At 33.8% G+C, this 27,998-nt stretch overlaps 1 protein-coding gene across 1 annotated transcript in view; it reads right to left on the reverse strand.

Moving 5' to 3' along the window:
• The window catches only part of KANSL1L (KAT8 regulatory NSL complex subunit 1 like), a 101,256-nt gene that overhangs the window by 70,573 nt on the left and 2,685 nt on the right, over window positions 1-27,998 (reverse strand). The window contains 1 exon segment of the mRNA XM_088794692.1: window positions 11,756-12,872. Coding sequence (XP_088650818.1) covers window positions 11,756-12,843 — 1,088 coding nt within the window. The 5' untranslated portion in view covers window positions 12,844-12,872.

Here is a 27,998-nt window from a genome sequence, read left to right on the forward strand (position 1 = left end):
AAAACTAACAAACATTAAAGTAGTTCATAGATTCCTTCTTTGGGGGTTTCTGGACAATTTCATAGAAGCAGAGCTTTTTATCTATCCTGTGTCATGCATTTATCCCTCAACTGTTCTGTGAGAAAAACAGTGATATCATGCTTACGCCACTAGTTTTAAGTATCTTTCTTACAACAACAGCGTTTATGCTAAATGTTACAGAAATTGCTATGACCAATACGGTGCGCCATGAGAGAAACCCAAAACATGTTATATTAACTTAAGCAGTTAGGAAACGGATGGTATAGTTAGTTATCCATCCATTTGCTGTATCTATACTAGCAAAACATGATCATTTAAAAGAGAGACCAAGTGCCTGCCAAGACTATAGTTCTAGCTGAAGCAGTTAGAAAATGTAGGTGTTGGCTGTTCCTTGTTGTTTTAAGCCCAATATAAATGAATTTAGGCAAGAATTGGTTTATAAGCAGAGACAAAAGGGAGTACAACTCAACTTAGGGAGGCTCTGACTATAGCCAACTTCTGATTTAATGGATAATCCAGTAACACAGGAACTTGAAGGAACAGAAAAGCCAACTGCTTCTCTACATATAAACACACACACACACACACACACACACACACACACACACACACACACGTATTCCAAGAATCTCTTGTAAAGAGTTATAAGCCACACAATGAGAGCCAGCTTAGGAGCAAAAATCAGATGAATTCCTACCCAAATGTTCAGTAGCCTCAAGGTAGCAGTCATTAAACTGAGGGAGAGAGGACAATAACTAGTAAATTAACTAGTCTTCATGATTAACAACTAGGACCAAATAAAACCTTTGGCTGTGATATTTTCACATGTAACTGACAGAATCAACCAGAATGTACACCCACATTTTTTAGGGAACTCTATTATCATGAAAACACCACAAGCCTAACATCTAGCGAGCCCAAATCTGCACCAGAAGGAAGCAGGGTGAGAATGCAGTGCAGTTTTCAATAATGGTGCATGCTCCAACACCTACTTCACGTGTAGACACAAAGGATAATGGATAAGGAATAATTCCCAAAGAGCAAAGTCGGGGACGATGGAGGACAAAGGAGTTTCTCTAAGAAAGCAGAATTAGGATCCTATCAAGATGTTACTCTAGTTCCAGAGCAAGGAGTCTTATTAATTACTGTAAGAACCAGAACTATCATGTATATCCTGTCCTCTTTTCCCACTGGGAGTGTTTGTTGCAGCTTTCCTGTCCTTACTCCAACATACATACAAGAAACAAGAGAGCAAGACGGTTAGAAAACGTTTCTATTAGTTTACAGGTCACCACATCATAAGGAACCTCATCTGTATCTGACAAAGAGAGATTGACTCCACCCATTGAATGTGACTTTGAGTTGTCATCTTTCAGTTGTCATCCTTCAGGAGTCGATGTGCTTTCTCTATGAGAAGGGAATGCACGGATATGAGTGGCCAAAGGGGCAAAGTGAACTGTGTATTTTCCCGCAATATCTATTCTCCTCTATTTTTCAAATAATAACCTCCCCACCCCCGAGTTTTAGTTGAGTCCATGGCAGCTCTGCTAAAGACTGTATTTTCCAGCCTTACTTGCAGTTAGGTGGCGGTATGTGTCTAAGTTCTTGACAATCAGATACGAGCCAAACTAATGTGCAACCTCTGTCATTAAAAATGATTAGGTGTGGAAATCAGATAAAGCACAAGTGACTTAGTATCAACAATGCAGGCAAGGACAGCATCCTAGAGGATAGGAAAGCCAACAGCTCCCTGCAAAACCCTGTGAGGCAAACCTAAATCCTTACAAAATGAGAAAAAATTTCTATATATTCATGTTGAGGTCTTCTTGTTACCTTAACACACTCTTCCTTCAAAAATATTTTATGCAATTCGAGTCATTTAGGTTAATAAGTCCTTTTTAAAATGTTCATTGTCTTCAAGAAAATTAAGTCTCATTGACACACAAGTTAATAACATTAATATTCTACCACACAGTTGTATATACACACAGAAAAAAACAAACAATTAAACAAGAAATAAATAAATAAAAACAGTTGTGAACTCTAGGAAATTCTGACATGGAGATAAACCAAGGAGTGGGATTTAGAATGTCCAACGATAATCTAAGACTGGAACATAAAAAGGGTTCCCTCAAAGGAAGCAGAAATGAAAGGGAACAAAAACAATCTTCATATATTATGCAATTCTGCCTACAACTCTGGAAGAACCAAGTGTTCTAAACTGAAATTTTCAGTATTAGTTTAAAAGAAGTCACATATCAGACTGGCAAATTTAAATTTACTCTTGTTCTCCTACTACAATCTCCCCACCTCCTCCTTCCCCCAGCCAACCCAGCCAAAGAAAGGATAAAAGAAACAAGGGAGAGGTTGGGAATACTTATTCACTCTTTCAATACTACCCCTTTCTCTTACATGGCAAGAATTTTGAAAGTTAATGGTCTTTTTTTAAAATTCGTACATAATACCAAGCACTGACAACTAGGGACATATTAAATAAAGGAAATAAATGAATTATTTAAACTGATCAAAACCTACTTGCTAACGGAACAAGCTAAAGTCACATGCTTTAGCAGTTCAACAAGCAGTGTGCGTGTGTGTGTGTGTGTGTGTGTGTGTGTGTGTGTGTCTTTTGCTCAGGAAGCCAGGCCACCACGTAGTGTTTCCAAATTACAGTAGTCCTCCCTTAGCCATGGGGAATATGTTCCAAACCCCGCAGTGGATGCCTGAAACCGTGGTTAGTATTAAACTCTATTTATATTATTTTTTTTCCCTATACATACATACTTATGATAAAGTTTAATTTATAAATTAGGCACAGTAAGAGATAAACAACGATAACTCAAAATAAAATAGAACAGTTATGACAATATACTGTAACAAAAGTTATGAGTGTGATCTGTCTCTTTTCACGTCTTCCACCTCAAATGTAACATGTTTTTCATCTTAACTAAGCACTGATATCATGCACTGTGGCCATAACTTTTAGTTTGAGGTGTGGCAGAAAAACTTGCATGAATTTATTTTTCATTTATTACAATTTCACAGACAGAAGATTCATTCTTACCATAAATCTTAGCAACCTCAACATACAATTTTTTTTCTTTCCTTAAGAACTCACTTAAAGGAAGCACTTTACGACTTCTATTTAGCATATCCAAATTGCTAACATCACTACTCTTACACTTTGGGGCATTATGTAAAATAAGAATTACTTGAACACAAGCACTGAGATACCATGACAGTCAATCTAATAACCAAGATGGCTACAAAGCGACTAAGAGGCTGGTAGCATATTACATTGTGGTACCATTGGACAAAGGGATGATTCACGCCCTGGGCAGGACAGACTGGGACAGTAAGAGATTTCATCATGCTACTCAGAACAGCGTGTAATTTAAAACGTATGAATTGTTTATTTCTAGAATTTTTCCATTTAATATTTTTGGACTGAAGTTGACCATGGGTAACTGAAACCACAAGAAGTGAAACCACAGGTAAGGAGGGACTACTGTCCTTTTACACTGCACAAGGGCCTGCCTAAAAGGGCAAGCAGAGCTAAACACTAGCAAGAGCTCTGCATGCCAAGCCCTGCAATTACAAATCTAAATCTGCTCAGTAGAAGGAGCACCTCTTTCTACTGCACACAAAAGGGCTAGTAGTGGCCACAACGATGGGCAATGAAAAAAAAAATGAAATAAAAGATGATTAGCCTGTGCTTGTTAGTCAGAAGGTGACTATCACTAACCCAGAATTGAGGACAGGCATTTCTGCTGTAACACCACACATGCATTCCTGAATAACCCCATGTTCTACAAAATTCAAATAGCTGAACTTATGAAGAAAACAGAATTAGAGCCAGACCACTCAAAACCTATAGAATTTTTAAATCTGAGTCCTAACAAAACAGTAATAATCCTTATAAAAATATTAGTACAATTTAACTTTCCACTGGCATTTGTATCAACAAGCCAGTCCATCCTTTAAAGTTTCATGCCCAGAAGCTCATGCTTCTTCCTTTGAAGTGGGTCCTTGAAGATATTCACTTCTAAAAGAGACCAGTTTAATGAAAATTAAAAATATCATCTGCTGGTAGCTTTCTTCATCAATTTCTTTTTAATACAGAGGAACTATCCTCACAGCTTCTTCAACTAAGCTTACAACTTCCTCAGATCTTTTAACACAGTGGGATATGTAGCAATTTTTAAAGCCAATAAACTAGCACTGTAATGCAATATTGAGGGTACTTTTACAGAATTTTCAGCATTTTTCTTATACTACTAAGGCTTTCTCTTTAGTTGTGAAAAAGTTTGCCCCTTGATCATTCTAAAACATTAACACATTTAAAATGGTTGGGAAAAAAAATCCAAGCCAGATTCCACACTATATTGACATCATTCCCCTATATGCCAAATGTTAAGAAGTTTTCCAGAGAGAAGGAAAATTGTATAGGTCAGACTAGGATCTATATAAAGAGAGGAAGAACACTGGAGAATAAGTGAAAGTAAAATAACTTTTCCTTTTTTATCTTTAATGGATCTAATTGTTCAAAAATAATAATAGCAACAATGTAATCGGTTATGTGTACCTGCTTGTGCTTGTATGTGAATGCTTATATATGCTTATGTGTAAGTGGAAGTAGTACAATGGACAGGATTAACGTTATTATAATATACTTGCACTAACCAGGAAGAGGCATAATGTTACTTGAAAGACAACTTGGATAAGCTGTATATGTATACTGCAAACTCTAGGGTAACCACTAAAAAGAGCAAACACAAAAGCAAAACAAAAACACAGAAAAGTATAATGGAGATGCTAAAAAAGGAGGGAAAGTACATCATATGAAATGTTCAATTACAACCACAAAAGACAGAAAAAGGATGGAAGACAAAAATAAGAGCAAAAACTGAGGGTAACAAATAGAAAACAGTGACAAATATGGTAGATATTAATCTCTTATGTCAATAATCACTTTAAACATCAACGATCCAAATACACTAACTAAAAGACAGAAATTGTCAGAGCGGACCAAAAAACAAGACCCAACTAACTATACATTATCTATAAGAAACTCACTGTAAATATAGACACATACAGATTAAAAGTAAAGGGGTGAAGAAAGTTGCACCAGGCTAACACTAATCAAAAGAAAGTGGCAGTAGCGATATTAAGTTCAGACAGAGCAGACTTCAGGGCAAGGAAAGTTATCATGGATAAAGAGGGACATTACATAAAAGGGTCAACAGTTCAAGAAAATAACAATCCTTAACGTGTACGAGCCTACTAAAAGAGCATCAAACTACATGAGGCAAAAACTGATAGAACTGCAAGGATAAATAAATTAATCCCCTATTATAGTTAAAGACGTTAACACTTCCTCGATCAGAAATGCACAGATCCAGCAGGCAAAAAAATTTAACAGTACAGATACAGTTGAACTCAACAACACATTAATCAACTGGAAAATAACTGACATCTAGAGCCTATTTCATCCAGCAACAGCAGATTACACACTCTTCTCAAGCCACTATGAAACAGTCACCGAAAGAGACCACATTCTGGGCAATAAAACACACTTTAACAATGATTTTAAAAAAAGAGAGAGAGAGAGATTATATAATGTCTGCTCTCAGACCACAACAGAATTAAATTAGAAATCAGTAACAGAAAGATTAACTGGAAAATCCAAAAATACTTGGAGATTAAACAACACGCTTCTAAGTAACATATGGGACAAAGAAAAAAACTTAAGAGAAATTTTATAATATTATGAACTTAAATGAAAATGCAAATACAAATCATCAAAATGTATGGGATGCAGTGAAAATAATGCTTGTGGGGAAGAACCATTACAAGAAATGCACAGAATTCATAGCATTAAATGCAAATATTAGAAATAAAGATCTGAAATATCAATCATCTAAATTTCTTTAGGAAACTGGGAAAAGGGCAAAATGAAACCAAAGTAAGTAGAAGAAAAGAAATAATAAAAATCAGGGCAGAAATCAATGAAACTGGAAACACAAAAGCAATTGAGAAAATCAATGAAACCAAAAAGCGGTTTTTTGAAAAGATCAATAAAATCAATAAGCCTCTAACCAGGCTAACTAGAAAAAAAGAGAGATGAAAAAAATAACAAATATCAGAAATGAAAGAGGAGAAATCCCCACAGATCCTATGGACACTAAAATTATAATAAAGGAATATTATGAACAACTCTAAGTCCACAAATTTGATAACCTAGATAAATGGGCAATTCCTTGAAACACACAATTTGTCAAAACTCACACGAAGAAATAGACAATCTGAATAGGCCTATATCTATTAAAGAAATTGACTCAATGATTAATAACCTTCCAAAATAGAAAGCACCTAGCCCAAATGGGTTCACTGGCAAAAATCTACCAAAATTTTAAAGAAATTTGACAAATTGTCTACAATCTCTTCCAGAAGACAGAAGCAGAGGGACTACTTCCTAACTCATTCTATGAAGCCAGCATTACCCTGACACTAAAACCAAAAACATTACAAAAGAAAACCACAGAGTGATATCTCACATAAAGATAAATGCAAAATTTTCAACAAAATATTAGTAAATTGAATTCAACAATATATAAAAAGACACAAGCTATGACCAAGTAGGATGTATTCCAGGTTTGAAAGGCTGGTTCGACATTCAAAAATCACTTATGTAATCCATCATATCAACAGGCATCACATCATTATCATATCACGTCAAAAAGAAAAATCACACGATCATTATCAATAGACATACAGAAAGCATTTCACAAAATTCAACACCCTTTCATGATGAGAATTCACAGTAAAGTAAAAATAGAGGGAATTGCCTCAACTTGATAAAGCTTATCTATCAAAAACCTATAGTTACATCATACTTAATGGTAAGAAACTAGAAAATTTCTTGTTAGGATCAGGAACAAGGGAAGATATCCCCTCACCTCTTCTTTTCAACATCATACTAGAAATCCTAGCTATGCAATAAGATGAAAAGAGGAAAGAAAAGATATACAGGTTTGTAAGGAACAAATAAAACTCTTGGCTTGCAGATGACATGATTATTTATGGGAAACATCCAAAAAACATCGCACACACAAAAAATAAACTCTTGCAGCTACTAAGTGATTACAGCAAGGTTGCAGGATACAAGGTTAATACACAAAAGTCAACTGCTTTCCTATATACTAGCGATAAATAAGTGGAATGTGAATTAAAAACACATCACCATGTACATTAGCACCCCCCAAAATGAAATACTTAGATATAAATCTTATAAAAGATTTATACATACAAGATCTGTATGAGAAAAACTATAGCACTCTGATGAAATATATCAAAGAACTAAATAAATAGATATACCATGTTCATGAATAGGAAGACTCAATATTGTCAATGTATCAGTTTTTCCCAACTTGATCCAGGAACTCAACATAATCCCAATCAAAATCCCAGCAAGTTATTTTGTAGATATTGACAAACTGATTCTATAGTTTATATGGAGAAGTAAAAGACACAGGAGAGCCAATACAATATTGAAGGAAACACAAAAACATCAGAGGACTGATGCTATCCATATTTAAGACTTAGTATAAAGAAAGCTACAGTAATCAATGCAATAAGGTATGGATGAAAGAATATACAAATAGATCAATGAAACAGAGGAGAAAGCCCAGAAATAAACCCACATAAATATGATTAACTGATTTTTGACAAAGGAGCAAAGGCAATGCAATGGAGAAAGACAGTCTTTTCAACAAATGGTGTTGGAAAAACTGGACATCCATATGCAAAACAAAACAAAAAAAAGAATCTAGACACAGGCCTTACATTGTTACCAAGAATTAACTCAAAATGGATCATAAACCTAAACATAAGACATAAAACTCATAGATGATAACACAGGAGAAAATTTAGGTAACCTTGCACATGGTGATGACACTTTAGCTAGAACATCAGAGGCATGGTCCATGAAAGGAATAATTGGTAAACTGGACTTCATTCAAGTTAAAAGCTTCTGCTCTGCAAAAGACTCTCAAGAGAATAAGACAAGGCACAGACTGGGAGAAAATATTTGCAAAAGACATATCTGTTAAAGGACTGCTATCCAAAGTATACCAAGAACTCTTCAAATTCAACAAAAAAGAACAAGCCAATTAAAAAGTAGGCAAAAGATTGAGGAACAAACACCTCATTAAATATTTTTCGTGTGTGTGTGTGTGTGTGTGTGTGTGTGTGTGTGTGTGTATGGAGGGAGAGAGAGAGAGAGATAGAGAGAGAGAGAAAGAGAGAGCCAAAATATATATACACATTTTAAGAGATGTTATCTTAAATGTGTATACATTTTTTGGAACCCCTGGTATACACACACACATAAGTAAGCATATGAAAAGATGCTCAACATCATATGTTGTTAGGGAATTGCAAATTAAAACAGTAAGATGCCACTACACACCTATTAGAATAATCAAAATCCAAAACCCAGACATCATTAAATAATGGCAAGGATGTGAAGCAATAGGAATTCTCACTCACTATTGGTTGAAATGCAAAACAGTACAGTCATTTTAAACAGTTTGGTAAGTTCTTAAAAAAACTAAGCACACTCTTATCATACGATCTAACAATGGCACTCTTTGGTATTTATGCAAATGAACTGAAAATTTATGTCCACACAAAAAACCTACATGTGAATGTTTATAGCAGCTTTATTCATAATTTCCAAAACCTGGAAGCAGCCGAGACATCTTTCAACAGGTGAATGGATAAATAAACTGTGGTTTATTTAGACAATGGAATATTATTCAAAGCTAGAAAGAAGTGAGCTATCAAGCCAGGAAAAGACATGGTATAAACTTAAATGCACATTACTAAGTCAAAAAAGCCAATCTGAAAAGTTACATACTGTATGATTCTAATTATATGTCTTTCTGGAAAAGACAAAACTAAGGAGATAATGAAAAATTAGTGGTTGTCAAGAGTTGTGGGGAGGGAAGGATGAACAGGCAGAACACAGAGTATTTGTAGGGGAGTGAAACTATTGTGTATGATGCTATAATATAATGGTGGATACATGTCATTATACATTTGTCCAAACCCATAGAATGTACAACACGAAGAGGAAACTCTAATGTAAGCCATGGACTTTGAGTGGTAATGTGTCTATACAGCTTCACTGGCTGCAACGAATGTCCCACTGTGGTGAGGGATGTTGAAAACGAGAGAGGCTGTGTGTGTGGCAGGCAGGGAATATATGAGAACTCCGTACTTTCTATTTAATTTTGCTGGGACCTTCACAAATTGTCACTCAATTATTATTGCAATTTCTCTCGGATTGGTTTTCATTCAACTTTTCCTTTGTTCCCCATAAAAATAAATAAAATAAAAATTAGACTTCTCCCACTCTTTCCAAAGTGTAGAGAATTTAACAGATAATGAACGCAAAAACAATTTGTCAACTTCACATTATACAAATAAAAAGGTACTCTAATTTGTAATTTATTAATGAAATATTAGTCTCTTTATTCTCTGTATGTCACACTGAGTTCATACTCCTATTTATCCAGTTCCTCAAAGAGAAATTCATCACTTGGTTCTTCTTTTCCTTTCCACTGGCAAAATAGGAAAGGGTAAAGAAAACTATGACTACTCATTTCTGTAGATCTGCAAGAAACTACCTATTTAGTTTTTTCAATCTGGAAAGATTCCCCTGATAGTTTATAACTAAATATCAACAGTTCTCCCTTCTTTGTTGGTGAATATCTAATCTTGTTTAAAAGAATTTCCTTATCAAGACTATTTACATTCCGAAGTAAAAACTTAAAGAAAATTTGAATGTATGGGAACTAAATTGGGGAAATGATGGGGTTTTTCTCCCAACATCCAGAACGGTTGTGTGATTTGGAAGATGCTGGCAAGTTTCCTTGAATAGACAAAGAACCATGTTTCTGCGTTAACTCTGTGAGTTTTCCCATATGCATCCTGAAAGAAAGTAACTGATATCATTTCCCCCGCAGAAAAGAAATGCTAGAACTCTAAGGTCTTACCACCAGAGGAGAGGTAACATAATTGTAACAGTCTGTCAGTGACTCACTCACATCCCCTCACACCAGTTCAGCACACACAGACCTGACTTCCAACTGCCAGCACTTGCATTTTTTTTGTTTTTTTGTTGTTATTGTTGTTGTTGCTTGAGCCTGCTTTGTCACCCAAGTAGCAGAACAGACATGCAAGGGAATTAACACAACCCGGAAACAGCCTTCACTCAGTGATGGGATTTGATGCACAAATGATCCAGCTTCCTCACCTCTCACATGGTTAACTCAGGCATATATTTTACAGTGACTCCCCAAGTTTCCTGTGGAATATTAAACTCCAGTCTTCCACAATAGTAAAGTGCTTGATAAGACACTCTTTGCCCAATCAGTGCCAATAAGGTACTTTATATTTAAAATTTCATCTAATTATCTCCAGAACTCTTTAAGCAAACCAAAGAAGAATTCTCATTTGGAGGGTAAAGAATAATTTCAACTTTTGCTCAAGGTCACAGAGCAAGCCATGATTGTAATAATAGTAATGCAGAATCTCTGCTCCTTCACCAAAGGAACACTGGGGTGGAGGTGGGGGTGGGAAGTTCCATTCATATTGTGCTATAAAGATTGTATCACAAACCTACAAAAAAACATAAAATACTTCCATTTTTCTTTCCGAAGGAAAATAACTTTTTAAAAAATTGTCTAATGCATACTAGTCTCTCAACCAAAAGTTATTTTTAAAGCATATCAGTAATGTCATTATGAATTAATCTATTGCCTACATTTTTGGAGGGAAAGGAAAAGGGACAAGTCAAATATATATTTAAACTAACAAGGGTAATGGCAATGGTGAATGTGAGTGCTTTCCAATTTCCTAAAACAATTATATTCCTTCACAGCTAAACTTCCTAGTCAGAGTGAAGGAATTTGTTTTTCTTATCAGCACTATAAACTTAAAAGAAAAAAAAAGGCATTTATAATAATATAATTTAAGATTTTAAAGATAAATACAATCATTTTTACTTATCAATATTTAAAAAATGCAAATGTTAATACAATAAAATAATTACTTTTAAATGTCCATAGTTTTGCATATTTCATTCATTCATTCATTGAACACATGCTCATGCTGGTTCTAAGATGCACAAGATAATTCTTGTGGCCAGTTTGGTACTAGAGACAAAGGAAGAAAGGGCAGGAAAATCAAGTAAAGATTAAATCACAGAGTGAAAAAAAAGATAAATATATAGAGAGCAATTTCGTGGATTGCCAACCTCAATTTTTGTACCTTTACAACTGCATATACGAGTACAGAAAAATTACAATTTTTTTAGTTTTAGCTACTAACATATTGGCTAGATCACTTAAGCAAAATTTTAGGCCTTGTCAATAGTCTATTGAAGAATAGCAACAATGCTTACTTACAGCTAATTAGCTTTTATTACTCCTGTATTGGTATTTCCCAGATAGAGCAATTGGGTCACTTATTTTTAAGTAGTATGTATATATTCACACACAGCAGTTTAACAAATGAAACATTTTTTAAAATTCACCAGTTCTATAACTTAAAGATTAAGGCATTAAGATTTTAGAAAATCTATTTCCTTTTAACACATCTTGAAATCAAGACAAAATTGCTGCTATATACGTAACAGTAAAAGGTCTAATAATAATTTTGCACTTACACTGCCACATTTTTTTTAATGGTATATTCATCCAAATCATCGTCAGAGCTGCTATCAGTTGCATCAGAATCCAGACCCTCTTCAACATGAGACAACAGCCCTGTAGCAGACAGTGCAAATCTTTGGATTTCTGCAGCTGTACACCGTGCAAAGCCATTTTTTGTATCATTCCACAATTTACTCTCTGCATTCAATAGGTTGATATCTGGTTTAATTTCAGTGCACTTAGATAAACTGTTATCCAAAATTGTGGTAGGTTCATGAAAGATCTTCATTTTGGGGAGCTGATGTTTCATAGAAAATTTCATTTGCTGACCATAGTGCTTGACAACATGTTTTGCCAGGCACATCTGCAAATGTTTCTGAGTTCTTCTAGCTTGGCTAAGTAAAGTTTTCTGTTTACTTACACAATGAAGTAAACGAGCATTCACTTCCTCCTCTTTTTCAGCAGCTGAGGAACTAACAGGCACATTTGAATGGCCGGGCCCAATTTTCTTTTGGGCACAGTGCAATAAACCCTTTTTAATCTCAGCATCAGTACCTTTATCCAAAAGTGCATTCTTTTGGTACCGTTGACAGTTTTGTAGTTGTACCTTATTTACATTAGTGTCTTGGGTTATATTTGAATCCAGAATAACTTTTACATCTGTCATGCACTGACTTGTGGTATCGGACAGAGGTTCCTTTTTGATGAACTCTTCAGAATGAGAACGAGAGATTTTACTGAGCTGAATGCTATTGCCATTATACAATATGTTTTTGAGTTTATTGCAATTGGGCTCCCCTAATTTCTTCTGTTTATAATTCTCATTGTATTTATTTAATGTAGAATTAGAAGTCATTAAAAGAACTGTCTGATAACGTTTTGAAGACTGAGGGGAGCCAAAATGTTTTAAATTCACAAAATTAGTGTTAAGGGTAGGTTCAGGAGTAGGAAATCCCAGCATCTGAGAGAAAGTGTCTCCCTTTAGCTTTTCATCTACAGTTCTTGAACTTTCCATGCATAGCATCTTGTCAGACTCCATGGTACTTGGCAAAGATGAAAACCAGATACCCTTTGTTGCTGCCTCCCTCAGAGCTGGGGTCATGGCGAATCCAGCAGATAATTACTGGAAACCTAAAATAATGTAAAAATAAATAATCAAATATCTAGAAAAAAGTTTTATGCTTATAGTTTTTCCAAAGGCAACAATTTTAATGTTTCTGATTAAAATGTCAACAGAACCAACTCCTCCTTTATTTTCCAACTCCTAACACTATCTCTGCCCTTTTGTTCTAGTTCATAAAGAATTCAACTAGGACTAAACTGTTCTTCGGTCTGACTGTGAGCCTAATACCCAAGCTCCAGTTAAAGTTTCACACTACCTAGCACAATAAGTGGTAGATAAATATTTGTGTGTGTAAATACAGTTGACCATTGAAAAATGCAAGAGTTAAAGGCACCAACCTCTCGCCAAGTTTAAAATCCACATATAACCTTTGCCTCCTCAAAGTTATAACATAGTTAATTCACACATATTTTGTATGTTATATGTATTCTTACAATAAAATAATGGAAATTTTGTTAAGAAAATCATAAAAAATTTCTGTATATAAGTGGACCCACGCAGTTCAAACCTGTGTTGTTCAAGGCTCAACTATACATCTCAAGATTCCATTTTTAAACAATATTTAGAGAGAGAGTTAAAAGAAAACATTCCATCCTGGAATCTGGGTATCATACTAGAAAATGTGACTCAATCTCACACTTTCAGCCAAAAGTTAGAATTATTTTTATAAAATATAATAAATTACTCTAAATGTCGATTTATCAATTTAAACTTAACAATCTGAACAGTATTAATAACTAAAACATACTAAAAATGCAAGATGTAAGTGAACTGAACTACAAATAAAAAAGTATATAATTTCACAGCTGTTAAAAATAATGTGATAATGAAAACTTGCCTAATCTGCTATGTGCAAAAATATTTTCTGAAAAAGCATCAGCAATAATTTTTTCACTTTTCACAAATGGACAGTTATCAGTTATGATAGAAGCTATTATTCCGGCCTGGAAAGTAGTGGGAATTGTTACAGATGACCACTAAAAATTAATCCCATAATTAAACAAATTTCATTTTATCAAAAGAAAACATATAAAACCATATATTGTGAAATATAGAAAAAGTTAAAATTCAGTACCATTAAAAATTATGAAGATTGAACAGTGAAAAAATTTTATATCATTAACGATTAGACATTTTTCAAAACATTTTGGAACTATGATGTCCCGTATTTTTTGTTTTAATGCACGACAGTTAAGTCATTTAAAAGGCCACACACTCATATTGAATGCCTCCATTCAATGTTCTAGCTGTAACTCCACACCTTTAATTCCTATTTAAAAACACAACACTGAAAGCTAATTCTTTGAAAAGATTAGCAAGAGTGCTCAAAAGGAAAAAAAGGCACAAAAATTTCTATGCGATTAAACAAAACAAAACACACACAGGGTTAAAAGCAAGTGATAGACTAGGAGAAAATATCTACAACATACATAACAAAGAAACAGCATCCGGAATAACTCCTACAAATGGGCACTGCATAGGGTAGTCAGGCACTGCGCTGATAATGACATCCACAGTCATTAAACACACACTCAATCTCACCAGGAATGAAGGAAATGTAGATTAACAAAACAAGAGACCAGTTTTCCAACCACCAAAAGGAAAAGAATGTTCTAAGTCTGAAAATCTTGCTTATAGGAATGTGAGTAAATAGATTTCTCACATCTGTTTAGACTATAAATTGATTCAGTAATTTGATAATAATGTGGAACATGTGTTTCTCACAGGTGCACAAAAGAGCAGTGTTTGTAATAGCAAAGCATTCTTTCAAAGCAACCTAGATGTTTAACAGTAAAAGAATGGATAATAAAACATGACGGGATACTATATAGCAATTAAAAAGAATGACTTAGATCTCTACATGCACTATGGACAAAAACAGTATCAAGTTAAAAAAACAACTGCAGAATATGTAGAATGGTACCATGTATAAAATACAAACACAAAACTACATATGTGTGTGTGTGTGTGTGTGTGTTTATGTGTTTATAAGACTGAAAAACAAACCAGAAAAGTACCCACCAAATTTTTAACTATAGCTGCATCCGGTAAGTTCTGTGAAACAGAATTAAGAGTGGTGGTTTAAGGTTAGTTGAATTTTAACTACAAAATTTTATTACTTGTGGTGAAAACACTAAATCCAAAAATGAACCAATGTTAATGGTTGTTAATACTGTATAATAAAAAATAGATATTTGCCTTTTTGTACTTTACTATATAATGTCTCAAAAAACAGTTGAGATTTCTATCTAATCCTCTGCCCGAGTTCTGTATGTCTCAAAATTTATATACTTTTATGTCTCAAAAATAATGAATTTTATATATAATAGATTCTCATTTCTCCTAAATACAAAAAAAAAGCAGCAAAAAATAACCAGATTATTGGGGTTTTAGTATGTATTTTACATTCTACTTTTATGAGAAATAGAAAAATAATTATAAAACAAGCTATTAGCATTGGGAAATTATTTTTCAGGATTCACTATCACTTGATCAACTCAATAACCTATAGTTTCTAATCTATAAACATCTATGAAGTATTTAAATAACTACATTGATCTCTAAGGGAAACTGCTTTCATCACAGTTCTTGCTGATGAGATAGTCATATTCAAAAGACAGTACACTCTATCCCCTCCCTACCCACCAACTTCCATTCAAAAAATAGCAGAGTGCTAAGGATACACTCAAAGTGGCTAGTAGGGCCAGAGGTGAAATATAGCAGGGCCAGAGGCAGTCGAACCAGTTCATCTTAGGCCCAGCACAAACTAAACTAAAAATAAGGGGTAGAGAAAATACAACAGTTAATAGTCAAGAATTAGAGTTGGCAGCAAAAAGAGAAGGGAAAGAAATGTATACTGAGAGTGGCTAAGGTACATTTATGGTAGAGAACTAGAATAAAACACACAAAAAAGCTCAGGTGAGAAATCCAGCGCTTGCTTGGCAGCTTCTAAAATGATCTTATGGCAGGATAGTATTCCATTGTGTATATATACCACAACTGCTTTATCCAATAATCTATCGAAGGACACTTCGGTTGTTTCCATGTCTCAGCCACTGTAAATAAAGCTGCAATGAACATTGGAGAACATATATCTTTACGGATAAATGTTTTTAGATTTTTGGGGTAGATACCCAGGAGAAGGATTGCTGGGTCATATGGTAATTCTATTCTTAATTTTTTGACAAACCTCCACACTGCCTTCCATAGCGGCTGCACCAGTCTGCATTCCCACCAACAGGGTATGAGGGTTCCTTTTTCTCCACCACCTCTCCAACACTTGTTACCATTTGTCTTGTTGATGATAGCCATTCTGACTGGGGTGAGGTGATATCTCATTGTGGCTTTGATTGCATTTCTCTGATGATTAGTGATGTTGAGCATCTTTTCATATGTCTATTGGCCATTTGTATGTCCTCTTTGGAGAAATGTCTATTCAGGTCCTCTGCCCATTTTTTAATTGGATCGTTTGCTTTTTTGTTGTTGAGTTGTATGAGTTCCTTATATATTTTGGATGTTAGCCTCTTATCGGAGGCGTTCTTTGCAAAAGTCTTCTCCCATTCGGTTGGGTGCCTCTTTATTTTGTCGATCGTTTCTTTTGCTGTGCAGAAGTTTGATATAGTCTCATTCTTTCATTTTAGTTTTTACTTCCCTTGCCTTTGAAGTCAAATTCATAAAATCCTCTTTGAACCCGAGGTCCATAAGTTTCATACCTATGTTTTCTTCGATGTAGATATATACACAATGGAATACTATTCTGCCATAAGAAAAGATTAAATAGTACCATTTGTGACAACGTGGATGGACCTTGAGATTATTATGCTAAGTGAAATAAGTCAGACAGAAAAAGTAGAGAACCATATGACTTCACTGGTATGTGATGTATAAAACTGAAAACAACAAAAGAACAAGACAACAAATGAAGAAACAAAAATTCATAGACACAGACAATAGTTGAATGGTTACCAGAGGGTAAGGGGGTAGCAGGGTGGTAGATGAGGGTAACGGGGATCAAATATATGGTGATGGCAAGAGAACTGACTCTGGGTGGTGACTACCTAGTGCAATATATAGATGATGTATTACAGAATTGTACACTTGAAATCTATGTAACTTCACTAACAATTGTCATTAAAACACTTGACATTTTCATTAAAAAACAAATTACCTTAATAATCCCCATCTCCTGGTATTCATGCCCTTCTGTAACCCTCGTCTCTTGAGTGTGGACTAGATTTTATGACTTGCTTTTAGCAAAAGAGAATGAAGCAGTGGTGATGGGATGTCACTTCCGAGATTAGGTTACAAAGAAACTGTGGTTTCCATTTTGTCACCTCTCTCACTCAGGGGTGCCAGCTGCCATGTTGTAAGCTGGAAGACCCACACAGAAAAGCACTAACATCTCCAGCCAACAGAGCAATGACCTAAGGCCTGCTGACAGGTGTGTGAGTGATCTGAGCAGCAGATCCTACCCCAGTCAAACCTTCAGATGACTGCAGCTTGAGCCAACACCTTGACTGCAGTCTTGTGAGAAACCTTGAACCAGAGGCACCCAACCATGCTATGCCTGGATTCCTAGATCACAGAAACTATAAAGTAAGTGTTTTAAGCCGTTAAATTTTGGGGCAATTTGTTAGGTAGCAATAGAAAACCAATACATTTACATATGAAGACTTTTGGGTTCTAGTCTCTAGAAGGCCCAGCCATATCACAGTTCCTATTCTAGGATTTACATGGAGCTCCTATGTATTCTATTCCCAAGTGTATCCTTATAAGAAAGTCAAGCCTGAAAGTCTGTCTACTTTGCAACCAAAAGAAACTCATGAAAATAGATACGTCTCCTATACATAAAAAAAGGTTAATTATGTTCATATAGTTTGGGCATAAAATATAAGTGCATTTATTCCAATTATTAAATATGCAATCATTGTGTGTAATAATGTTTCCTGATGATCGTAAACTCTACCATTTCTGATTACCTCCATACTACATAAACAGCTACACTTATCACTAAACTTCTAAGATCTACAGTGTTTCCCCGAAAATAAGACCTAGCCGGATCATCAGCTCTAATGCATCTTCTGGAGCAAAAATTAATATAAGACCCGGTATTATATTATATCATATTATATTATATTACATTATATTATATTGTAAGACTGGTCTTATAATAAAATGAGACTGGGTCTTATATTAATTTTTGCTCCAAAAGACACATTAGAGCTGATGGTCTGGCTAGGTCTTATTTTCGGGGAAACATGGTAAGAAGGTTCGGATTTTTAACTATTTTGTTAACCATTATATTGCCAAGATGAAAAAGTATTGACATATAGCAGATGCTCAATAACCATTTGGTGAATAAATAAGTGGTTGCCATATACTTAAAATAAAATCCAAGGTCGTCCTTACCATGGCCTACAAAGTTCTACGTTATCAGATCCTTGACTACTTTGTCTTCTAGAACTGTCTCCGTGGATTACTGCACTCCAGAAACAATGGCCTTCAGTCATCTGAAGGCTTGACTGGGGAAGGATCTGCTTCTCAGATCACTCACACATCTGCTGGCAGGCCTTAGGTCATTCTTGAAACAGAACAAGCACATCCCTGCTTCAGGGATTTTGTGCTTGTTCTTCTCTCAGCCTGGAACAATTTCCCACAAATAAGATGGCAGGCTCCCACACTCCATTCATGTTTCTGCTCTACAGTCACCTCATCAAAGTCCAGCTTTGACCAATAAACAGTGGTACCTCGATTTTCGAACATCTCCGTTGACGAACATTTCGGTTTACAAATGCTGTAAAATTTTATGGATCTATGGTATCATTATATAGTAAAATTCATGCTAAATTTGCAGTTTTAGGGGTTGATTTTAAAGGTCTGGAACAGATTAATCCATTTTGCATTACTTTCTATGGGGAAATCATGCCTCGGTTTTTGAACGTTTCAGAACTCGAACAGTCTTCCGGAACGGATTATGTTCGAAAACCGAGGCACCGCTGTATTTAAAACAGCTTTAGCCCCTCACTTCATGACTCTCCATTCCATCACACTGCTGTATTGTCCCTCACAGCACTAACTACTATTTAATATTTTATTACACTCTAGCGAAAAATATAGTTTAAGGGCAAACCTCTATTTTGTTCATTGTTCTAATCCCCAACACTTAAAACAATGCCTGGTACACAATAATTGTCATATATTTGTTAACTGAATTACTAACAAATAAGTCATAATTTCTAAAAGTGTGCCAGGATTTAGTAATAAGTAGTAATAAGTATTAACACCTATTTCAATTCTTATTTTTAAAATAAATGTTACAAACACAGCAATATATAAAAAGGATGTCAAAAACGAGTGTGGCTATTCCATAAATGCAAGTCTGGTTCAACATTTAAAAAAAAAAAATCAATCATTGAAATTCACAATACCAAAAAACTGAAGAAAAAATATGATTTCAATAGATGTAGAAAAAGTATTTGATAAAATCCAAAATCTATTCATGATTGGGGGGGTCAGGGGGGGACTCAGCAAACTAGGAAAGGGAATGAAATTGCTTAGCTTAACAAAGAGTATCTACACAAAAGCCTAGAGATCACTTCCTAATTAATGATGAAGGGCTGAACACTTCTGCCCTAAGATTGGGAATGAGGCAAGGTATCTGTTCTCACCACTCCTATACATCATCATACTGGAGATCATAGCCAGTAGAATAGGATAAGAAAAAAGAAATAGAAGGCATACAGATTGGAAAGTAAAAAGTAAAATGTTATTTATTCACAGGTGACATGATTTTCTACATAGAAAACTCTCAAGGAATATACAAAAAAAACTCCTAGATCTGATGAGTTTGCTGAGGTAGCAGATATAAGATCAAGATACAAAAAATAACTTATATTTCTATGTGCTAGAAATAAAAAACTGGAAATAGAAATTTTAAAATTAGTATTAATTCTAATAGCTCCAAAACCATGAAATACATAAATATAACTCTACCAAAATATGTGGAAGGTTTATACACTGAAAAAAAAAAAGAAAGAAAAAAATCAAGAATTCATAAACAAATGGAGTGATATACTGTTCATGGCTTTTTCAATATTGTTATGATGTTTATTGTTCTTAAACTAATCTACAGATTCAACACAATCCCAATCAAAATCTTGACAGGATATTTGCTAATATCAACAATTTGAATTTAAAAAAATGTATATGGAAAGGGAAATGAACTAGAAAAACCAAAACAAGAAAAACAGCAAAGCTGAAAGAATCATATTAACTTATCTAATTACAGTAGTGTGGCATTGGCAAAAGAATGGACACAAAGATAAATAGGAAGAATAGAGAGCTCCAATATAGACCCACACACATATTGTCAAGTGATTTTTGACAAAAATGTAATGACAATTCAATGTAGAAAGAATAGTTTTTTAAACAAATGGTTCTGGAACAATAAATGCATCTGGCATAATCCAAATGCAAAAAAACTGAGCCTTAAACCCATACCTCACAACTTATATAAAAATGGTTACATCCATCAGAATGCATCATAGACCTAAATGTAAAATGTATAACCATAAAACTTCCAGGGGGGAAAAAAACACACCGGAGAAAACCTTTGTGATATTGGGTAAGGCAAAGATTTTTTTAGATATGACACTAAAAACATTATTCATAAAGGAAAAAAAAAATGGACAAATTGGATGTGCTCAAAATTAAAATACGAAATAAACACTTAAAATTTATTTTAAAATAACTTTAACATAACAATTGAGACTTTGAGATATATTATATATAGTATATATATATATTTATATATATTATATATTTTGTATATAATATATATAGAAGACATATGTTCAGGAGTTAGTGAAAATCAGGTGCACAAATTCCTGAAAGTCACTGAGTTTACCTTTAAGGTTAACTCTGAATAATGGTTTCAACCACTGTAACAGTTTTATTTTTTTGTAACAGTTTTAAATTATAATTATTTTCATTCGTGTATTATTTCACTTTATGCACAATGGATAACTGGTTGGAGGCAGAATGCATAAGGAATACTAATTTGAGAGCATAAAATAATAAACAATAATCTTGCAAATTCACCTCAAGATGCTCTCTATAAGTTTCATAAGTTGTATTCCACATGATTACAATTATTATATAGCTTTTAAAGTTATCTCCAGTATTTCAGAAGCCAATTTAAAAAACAACACAGTGAGAATATCCAGCTACAAGTAAAGCCATGTGATTTCATTTGGGTATAAAGACTATCCATATCATAACATGTTATTTATAGAGAAGTGCTTGTGAATGGCAGCTGAAAACCTATGTCATCTTTTAAAAGTAAAATAAACATTTCCCAAAAATTATGGAAATAAACTAGTTGACTTTTTAAAAGCAGGAAATGAAGAATGGCCAACGTTGACTCATAAATATAGTTTTGACTATTTTTGGTAGAAGCTAGATTTTAACCTCAATTTAATATATATTCAATCCAAAACCTAACATTTGGTTAATACATATTTATTGAGCAATATGTAACAGACACCATCTTAGGTAACAAGATGGCAGTGAACACAAAAAATAAGGTTTCTATTTTTACAGAGCTTACAATCTAGCAAATGGGAGATACACAATAAATATACAAATAAGAAAATGTCAAGCATATAAGGGTTCCACAGTGTCTTTATAAAAATTAAACAAAGTAGAGTAATAGAACATGACTACATTGGGGTAAAAATTCATTTAGATTTGTTGGATGAAGGAAGACCTCTGTGTTAATGACCTCTGAGACCTGAAATGACAATAACAAACTACCCAAGATTTGGGGTTAGAGCCTTCCAAGGAAAAAAGACAACTAATAGTAAGCTTTCAGAAAGGAATAAATGTGGTGTGTTTGTGGAACAAATGACAAATATGTCTATAACATAGAGACAGAGAAATAAATAGAAAATAAGATCAGAGATGGATAGGGTCCAAACCATGGACATTTTACGCAAGTCAAAGCCACTGAAGATATTTGGGTGAGGGAGTAACATGATCAGATTTACATTTTTATTTAAAAACAAACAAACAAACAAAACCAATAACTGTAGTTATTCTGTAGATTTTTAAAAAATTGTATTAGAGGAAGAATGGAAACAACTTCAAAGAAGGGAAGCAGGGAGATCAGTTAGGAAGCTACTGAAGTATTTAATCTAAAGGAGAGATGGTACTGATGGCTTAGACTAGTGAGGTAGTAGTAGAAACGAAAATTTATAAATCTAGGATACATTTCAAAGCAGAGGCGAAAAAACTTTTGAAAGCCAACATTTTGTGCGACTTAAGGAAAAGAAAGGAATCAAGTATGATTTAGGTTTTGGCTTCAGCAACTGGGTGGTCAGTGGTGCTATATTCTGAAATGGAGCAGACTTGGGGAGACAAAAGGTTGAAGAAGAAAAATAAAAGTTCTGTTTGGGATATGTTGACTTTGAAGTAACTATTAGCTGACGAAGTGGAAGCAGTTGGGTAAGCAAGTCTAGAGTTCAGGCATGAAGTCATAGTTAGAGATATTATTTTGTGGATCACTGGCATACAAATGGTATTTAAAGCCACAGGATCAGAAGAGTGTAACTACGGAAAGAATATAAGCAAAGAAAAGAAAGGAGCCCAGGATCAAGCCCTGGGGTTAACTCAAATTCATCTGAGCAAAGGAAAAGGAGCTACAAAAACGCCTTAAAAGGAGACTTTAAAAGTCTGTCAGTGAAGTCAAAGGAAATTCCAGAATGCAGAATTGTTTAAAAGTATATAAAGAAGACACAGACAGCCATATGAAATGCTACAGTAAGGTAAAATAAAATGAGGATAAAGAAGTGATAGATAACATATTACTTCCTATATTCAAAAGTATTGCTTTTTCTTTGTTAAAAGTACATTAAAGAAATACCCAACACCAGCCTGTACTGACTGGCCTTGCCTGTTGGGGAAAGTAACTACCCGACACCCTCTAGCCATTCTGTCCCACCTAAGACGGGGAAACAACTGAGTTCACAGCTCAGGGGTACAGGCTTCCAAACAGACATAAACATCAGACTTTAGAACACTTTCCTACCCCCCATGTCTTACTAAAGACCTATTTACTGGAGTTCTTTTTACTCAGTACATTATGTCCCCTTTCAACAAGAAATCACAAAGTACACTAAAAGACAAAACAGGGGAGAAGGTCCAAGATGGCAGATTAGGTAAACACTATGCCTGGTGCTTTCTAGGATCACACCAAAATTACAAACAAATTATAGATCGACTCAAGAATCATCTGAAGACTAGCTGAACAGAACCCCTAAAGAAGAGGCCACACTGAGACTGAAAATAAATAAATAAATAACATAACATAACATACAGTTTGAAGAAACACAGCAAGCATCAGAATTAGACTCAGATATGGCAGGAATGTTGGAATTATCAGACTGTGAATTTAAAACAACTTAAACAATAAATTGATTAATTTGCTAATGGAAAAAGCAGACAACATGCAACAACAGACACATAATGCAAGCTGAGAGATGGGAATTCTAAGAAAGAATAAAAAAGAAATGCTAGAGATCAGTAACACTGTAACAGAAATGAGAATGTTTTGATGGGCTTATTATTTGACTGGACATGACTGAGAAAAGAATCTCTGAGCTTCAAGATCTGTCAAAAGAAACTTCCAAAAGTCAAACGCAAAGAGAAAAAACGACTTAAAAAAAACAGAATATCCAAGAACTGTGGTATAACTACAAAAGATGTTAAAATACCTGTAATGAGAACAGAAAGTGAAAAGAGAAAAATATAGAAGAAATACTTGAAGTAATAATGACTGAGAATTTCTCCAAATTAATGACAGATATCAAACCACATACCCAGGAAGTTCAAACAACACCAAGCAAGATAAATGCCAAAAATAATGAAATAGCATATATCATTTGATAAATGAAGCAATGTATGAAAATTATATTACATAAATCTATATACAATAATTAGTAGCATACTTACAACAAATAATAGTTCATTTAATTTTTTACTAAACATTGTCACATATTTTCCCACTAGAATGAAGGCTGCACGAAGGCAGCAATTGAATATTGTCATTCGCCAAGTGTTTGGCACATAGCAGGCCCTAAATAAATATTTATTCAATAAACACCACCCAAAATAATAAAATTATGTTAAAATTTTAAGGTAGTGGGTTCATGAGGTATTTTATTGCGAAAGGACCCGTAAGGCTAGGAAACATGAGCATAGAACATTGCTATCCCATTGAAATATCACGTGAACTCCATATATAACTTAAAATTTTCTACTAGACATATTTCAAAAAGTAAAAAGAAACATATGAAATTAACTTTAATTTCATTGAGCCCATTATATACAAAATATTACTTCAACCTATAATCAATATAAAAGTATCTTGTAAGATATTTTACATTCTTCTGTATGTGTGCTAAGTCTTCAAAATCCAGTGTTTATTTTACATTTAGCAAAAACCAAGTTTGGACTAGTCACATTTCAAATGCTCAATAGTCACATGTGGTTAAAGAACTATTTATTGTGTTAGACATATTTCAGTCCCCAAAGTTCCTAGCCAAACATATTGTTTAGTATTTTTAGGCACCTATAATATACTTTAGGTTATACATAAAGAATATAGAAGGCAAATCTTCAGAGAACTTTCTAAGAAGCATCTTGATCTTCTTATGACTATTCCCTTTCTAATTATTCAGTTTCTAATTATGCACATAATTACATGGGGAAAAAAGTATTTGAATCTTAGCTAAATCTAAGAAATTTCTTCCTACCTGCTAAAATACTGTGCTCTACTTACTTAAGGCACCACCATCATCTTTGATGATTATTTATTTTGTATACATCCAAGATACTCAGGCAAAATAGGTCCCTTTTCCTAAAAGAGTTTAGTCTGATGATATGGGACTTCAAAGAATCTGAAAGGGATAAAACTGAGAAAAAACTAAACTCCTTTTAAACACAACATACAGAAACTAAAATGTTAAGCTGACAGGATTTAAGAAACAAAACTGCAAGTTAAGAAACTATATCAGTACCCTTTAAGCAAATAAATAATTTTGATTATCAAGAGGCACAGTTCTAGACAATCCAAAAATTAACTATATTTCCTGGGCATGAATTTCACATCTATGTTTTTACAACAGAGTTTTCAACTTACAGTCCAGTTTAAAAGTAAATAATTATTCCTTAGCACATCTGCAGCCCAGAAAATTTGGGGGTGAAAAAAAAGTCTGTTGTAAAACTGTTACAGATAATCCACCAAGTAAATAACCCTCCAGTGAACAATCCAGATCTCAATATATACCCGTTTTTCTTAGAAGTCTCATAAAAAATACCAACCAGAGAGAAATTTTCAGTAAGACAGGCCAAAGTTTATGCTTTTAAGAAATAAACATTTAAAAACTACAGAGAATCAAAACTTTTTATTTTTTATTTTTGGTTATACCAAATTTCATTATTATAAATAAAATTAATTCAGTAAAAAAAAATGAGGGGATTGTAAATTAAGTCTATAACATAAATTCTAATTTTTGGTCTACAATATAATCCAAAAAACATTTGTTGTGAATTAAGGAAGAAATTAGTTGTTCTGATAGCCTTAATACTACAAATAAAAAGTCTTCCCATTGTCTCTAAAATGTTTTCATTAGTGACCATCTTTATTTTTAAGATTTACAAATCATATATATTTATGAATTTAGCAGTAAGTGCAATCTCATCCCTTAGTCATGAGATATACTAAATATTATGTCATCTCTCAAAAGATACTCATACATAGTAAGATAATTACAACGTCGATAATTAGAGTTGATCTAAACACTTAATACTCAGGTACAAATTAACATATAGGTCACAAATACCAAACAATTTTTGTCATATTTTTTTTTAAATCCAAAATTTGCTAATCTAGTCTACAGAGTTGAAACTGATAATCTAGATAATCTAGACAAGAAGAACCCCTAGACAATCTAGGTAAGAACCACCCTTCCTCCAAAGTATAAGCATTAAAAACTAAAGACCAAATCTGATTTTCCATTCCCAAAAAAACTGCTCCAGATTTTGATTGATTTATATTCTAGTACACAAACGTACATTCCAGATAGTTCACAGAAAACATCCTATCCAAATGTGAACATTACATTTGCTCTTTCAGCTGGAATCTGGATAATCCCTTCTCTTAAATGCAGAGCAGTAACACAAACTAGGAATTAAAGTATCACAAAGAAGGCAGATTCATCCATAAATTAAAAGAAAGTGAAAAGACTTTCAGCATTTTGAGAGATGGGAAGGAACACCCTGAAACAGGAACAAATATTAAATTATTTCCACAGTTACAACTTAAATGTGTTTCACGTAGCTGATCTATTATAACAGAGAAAGAGTAGGAAAAAAATTCCTTTAGCAAAATATAAGTAGCTCTTTTAAACAGTACTGAAATATACAGGAACTCAGTTTCTAATTTGTAACTCATAAAAGAAAATCCAATTAAAACAATAAAAGTAGCGAGATTTACACTGGTGTAATTTTGTCCCTCTAAAATCTAGGAATTAATGAAAAGTATGAATGCAAAATATAGTGTTGCCAAGATTTCTTTATTCTACATACGGACATTCTCACTGCAGTAACTGGAATGACCAGGGTAGTTACCTCAGTGCTTTGTACTCAACAATGTTTATAACAAAAACTTCCACTTTGAAAACTATGCCTAAAAAGGAATTCCCTTTAAAGACTAAATGAATTTAATTAAAGATAAAGCCACTTGGGTGGCCACATAACATATCAAACAGATCATACTTCAAGCAGAATTATTACTATTCAGCTATAAATGCATGACTCATGGAAATATAAATGAAGTCTTTTTTTTTTCTGTGTACATCAACTTAGATCTAGAGATTTACATTTAGAAGTACACTATCACATTTGCTCAGTCTACAGATTTTGGCTCCAATTTAACTTTATGTGGTTAAACATTGATTGATGATCTACTACCAAAAAAATTACTTTTAAAAACATGCTTGAGAATCCTTGGTCTTACAGGATTGGAAACGAGTAAAAAGTTCATTAAAACTATTAACAAAGCCTCCTTATTATAATTCGTATTATAAATGAATGCATTCTCTCCTGTTTCTGTAATTCTTAGAATATTCACATCCATAAGGTACTTCTAAAAACCTAAAAAAAATATTATCAAATATTAAAATTTTTCATTACAAAATGTCTTCGATTTTCATTATAAACTGTCTACAGGCAAGTGCATTACCATTTTTATTAACATTTGGTGGTAGTTTATTTATCCCACATGATCAGGAAATAAGGAGCACAATTCAGTGAAATCTCTCTTCAAGACAACATTTAGAAAGAAAACAAAAAAATCTTTTGGAAATGACACACCTTCCTTGCCTTTCTAAACAAAATATACTGAAAACAACGTAAAATTGTATGATGACTCAGGGTCATTATGTACAAGGATAGGGGTATAACAGATGATATGTTCTAAAGTCAGTAAATTGGTTGCTAATTATTAATACCTATTAGCTGTCACTTTTGTTGCAAGCAGCTCCATTCCTTGCTGTCTATAACCTGAAGCACCTAATCAGTAAACAATCCTAAACACAATTCTAAACCTGAAGGAAATAACTTTCTGCCTCCTTCAGCTACTATCTAATACTGTGTAGATAAATGTAAAAGGACATGAAGTGATAAATAATTAACAAATTATGAAAACAAAAATTACATATGACAAGTTTCATGTGGTAGATTAACAGCCGTGAAAGATGTTACAGGCAATAATTGGTGGGTTATCAAGAACAATCTGAATAATGAAACAAAAGAACTTTAGACAGTAGGCTTCTTTTTTAAGATAGAAAAGACTACACTGAAACTAGACTGATGAAAGTGAAATTGTAAGTGAATTCCCTAAAAGATAGATAGATGAATGAATGAAGGAAATGAAAGTTATCGTGATAAATGGCATCAAAGGTGGATGGAGCTCTTAGATAATGCAGCAGTTGGGAAGTCATTGGACCTTTTAGTAGACAACTGCGATAAAATCAGTGCCCACACCACCCCCGCCCCAGCAAAAATGAGTACTT

This window comes from Rhinolophus sinicus, chromosome 17, assembly GCF_057876585.1.
Source record: "Rhinolophus sinicus isolate RSI-liver-muscle chromosome 17, RSI-T2T, whole genome shotgun sequence".
Classification (NCBI taxonomy): domain Eukaryota; kingdom Metazoa; phylum Chordata; class Mammalia; order Chiroptera; family Rhinolophidae; genus Rhinolophus; species Rhinolophus sinicus.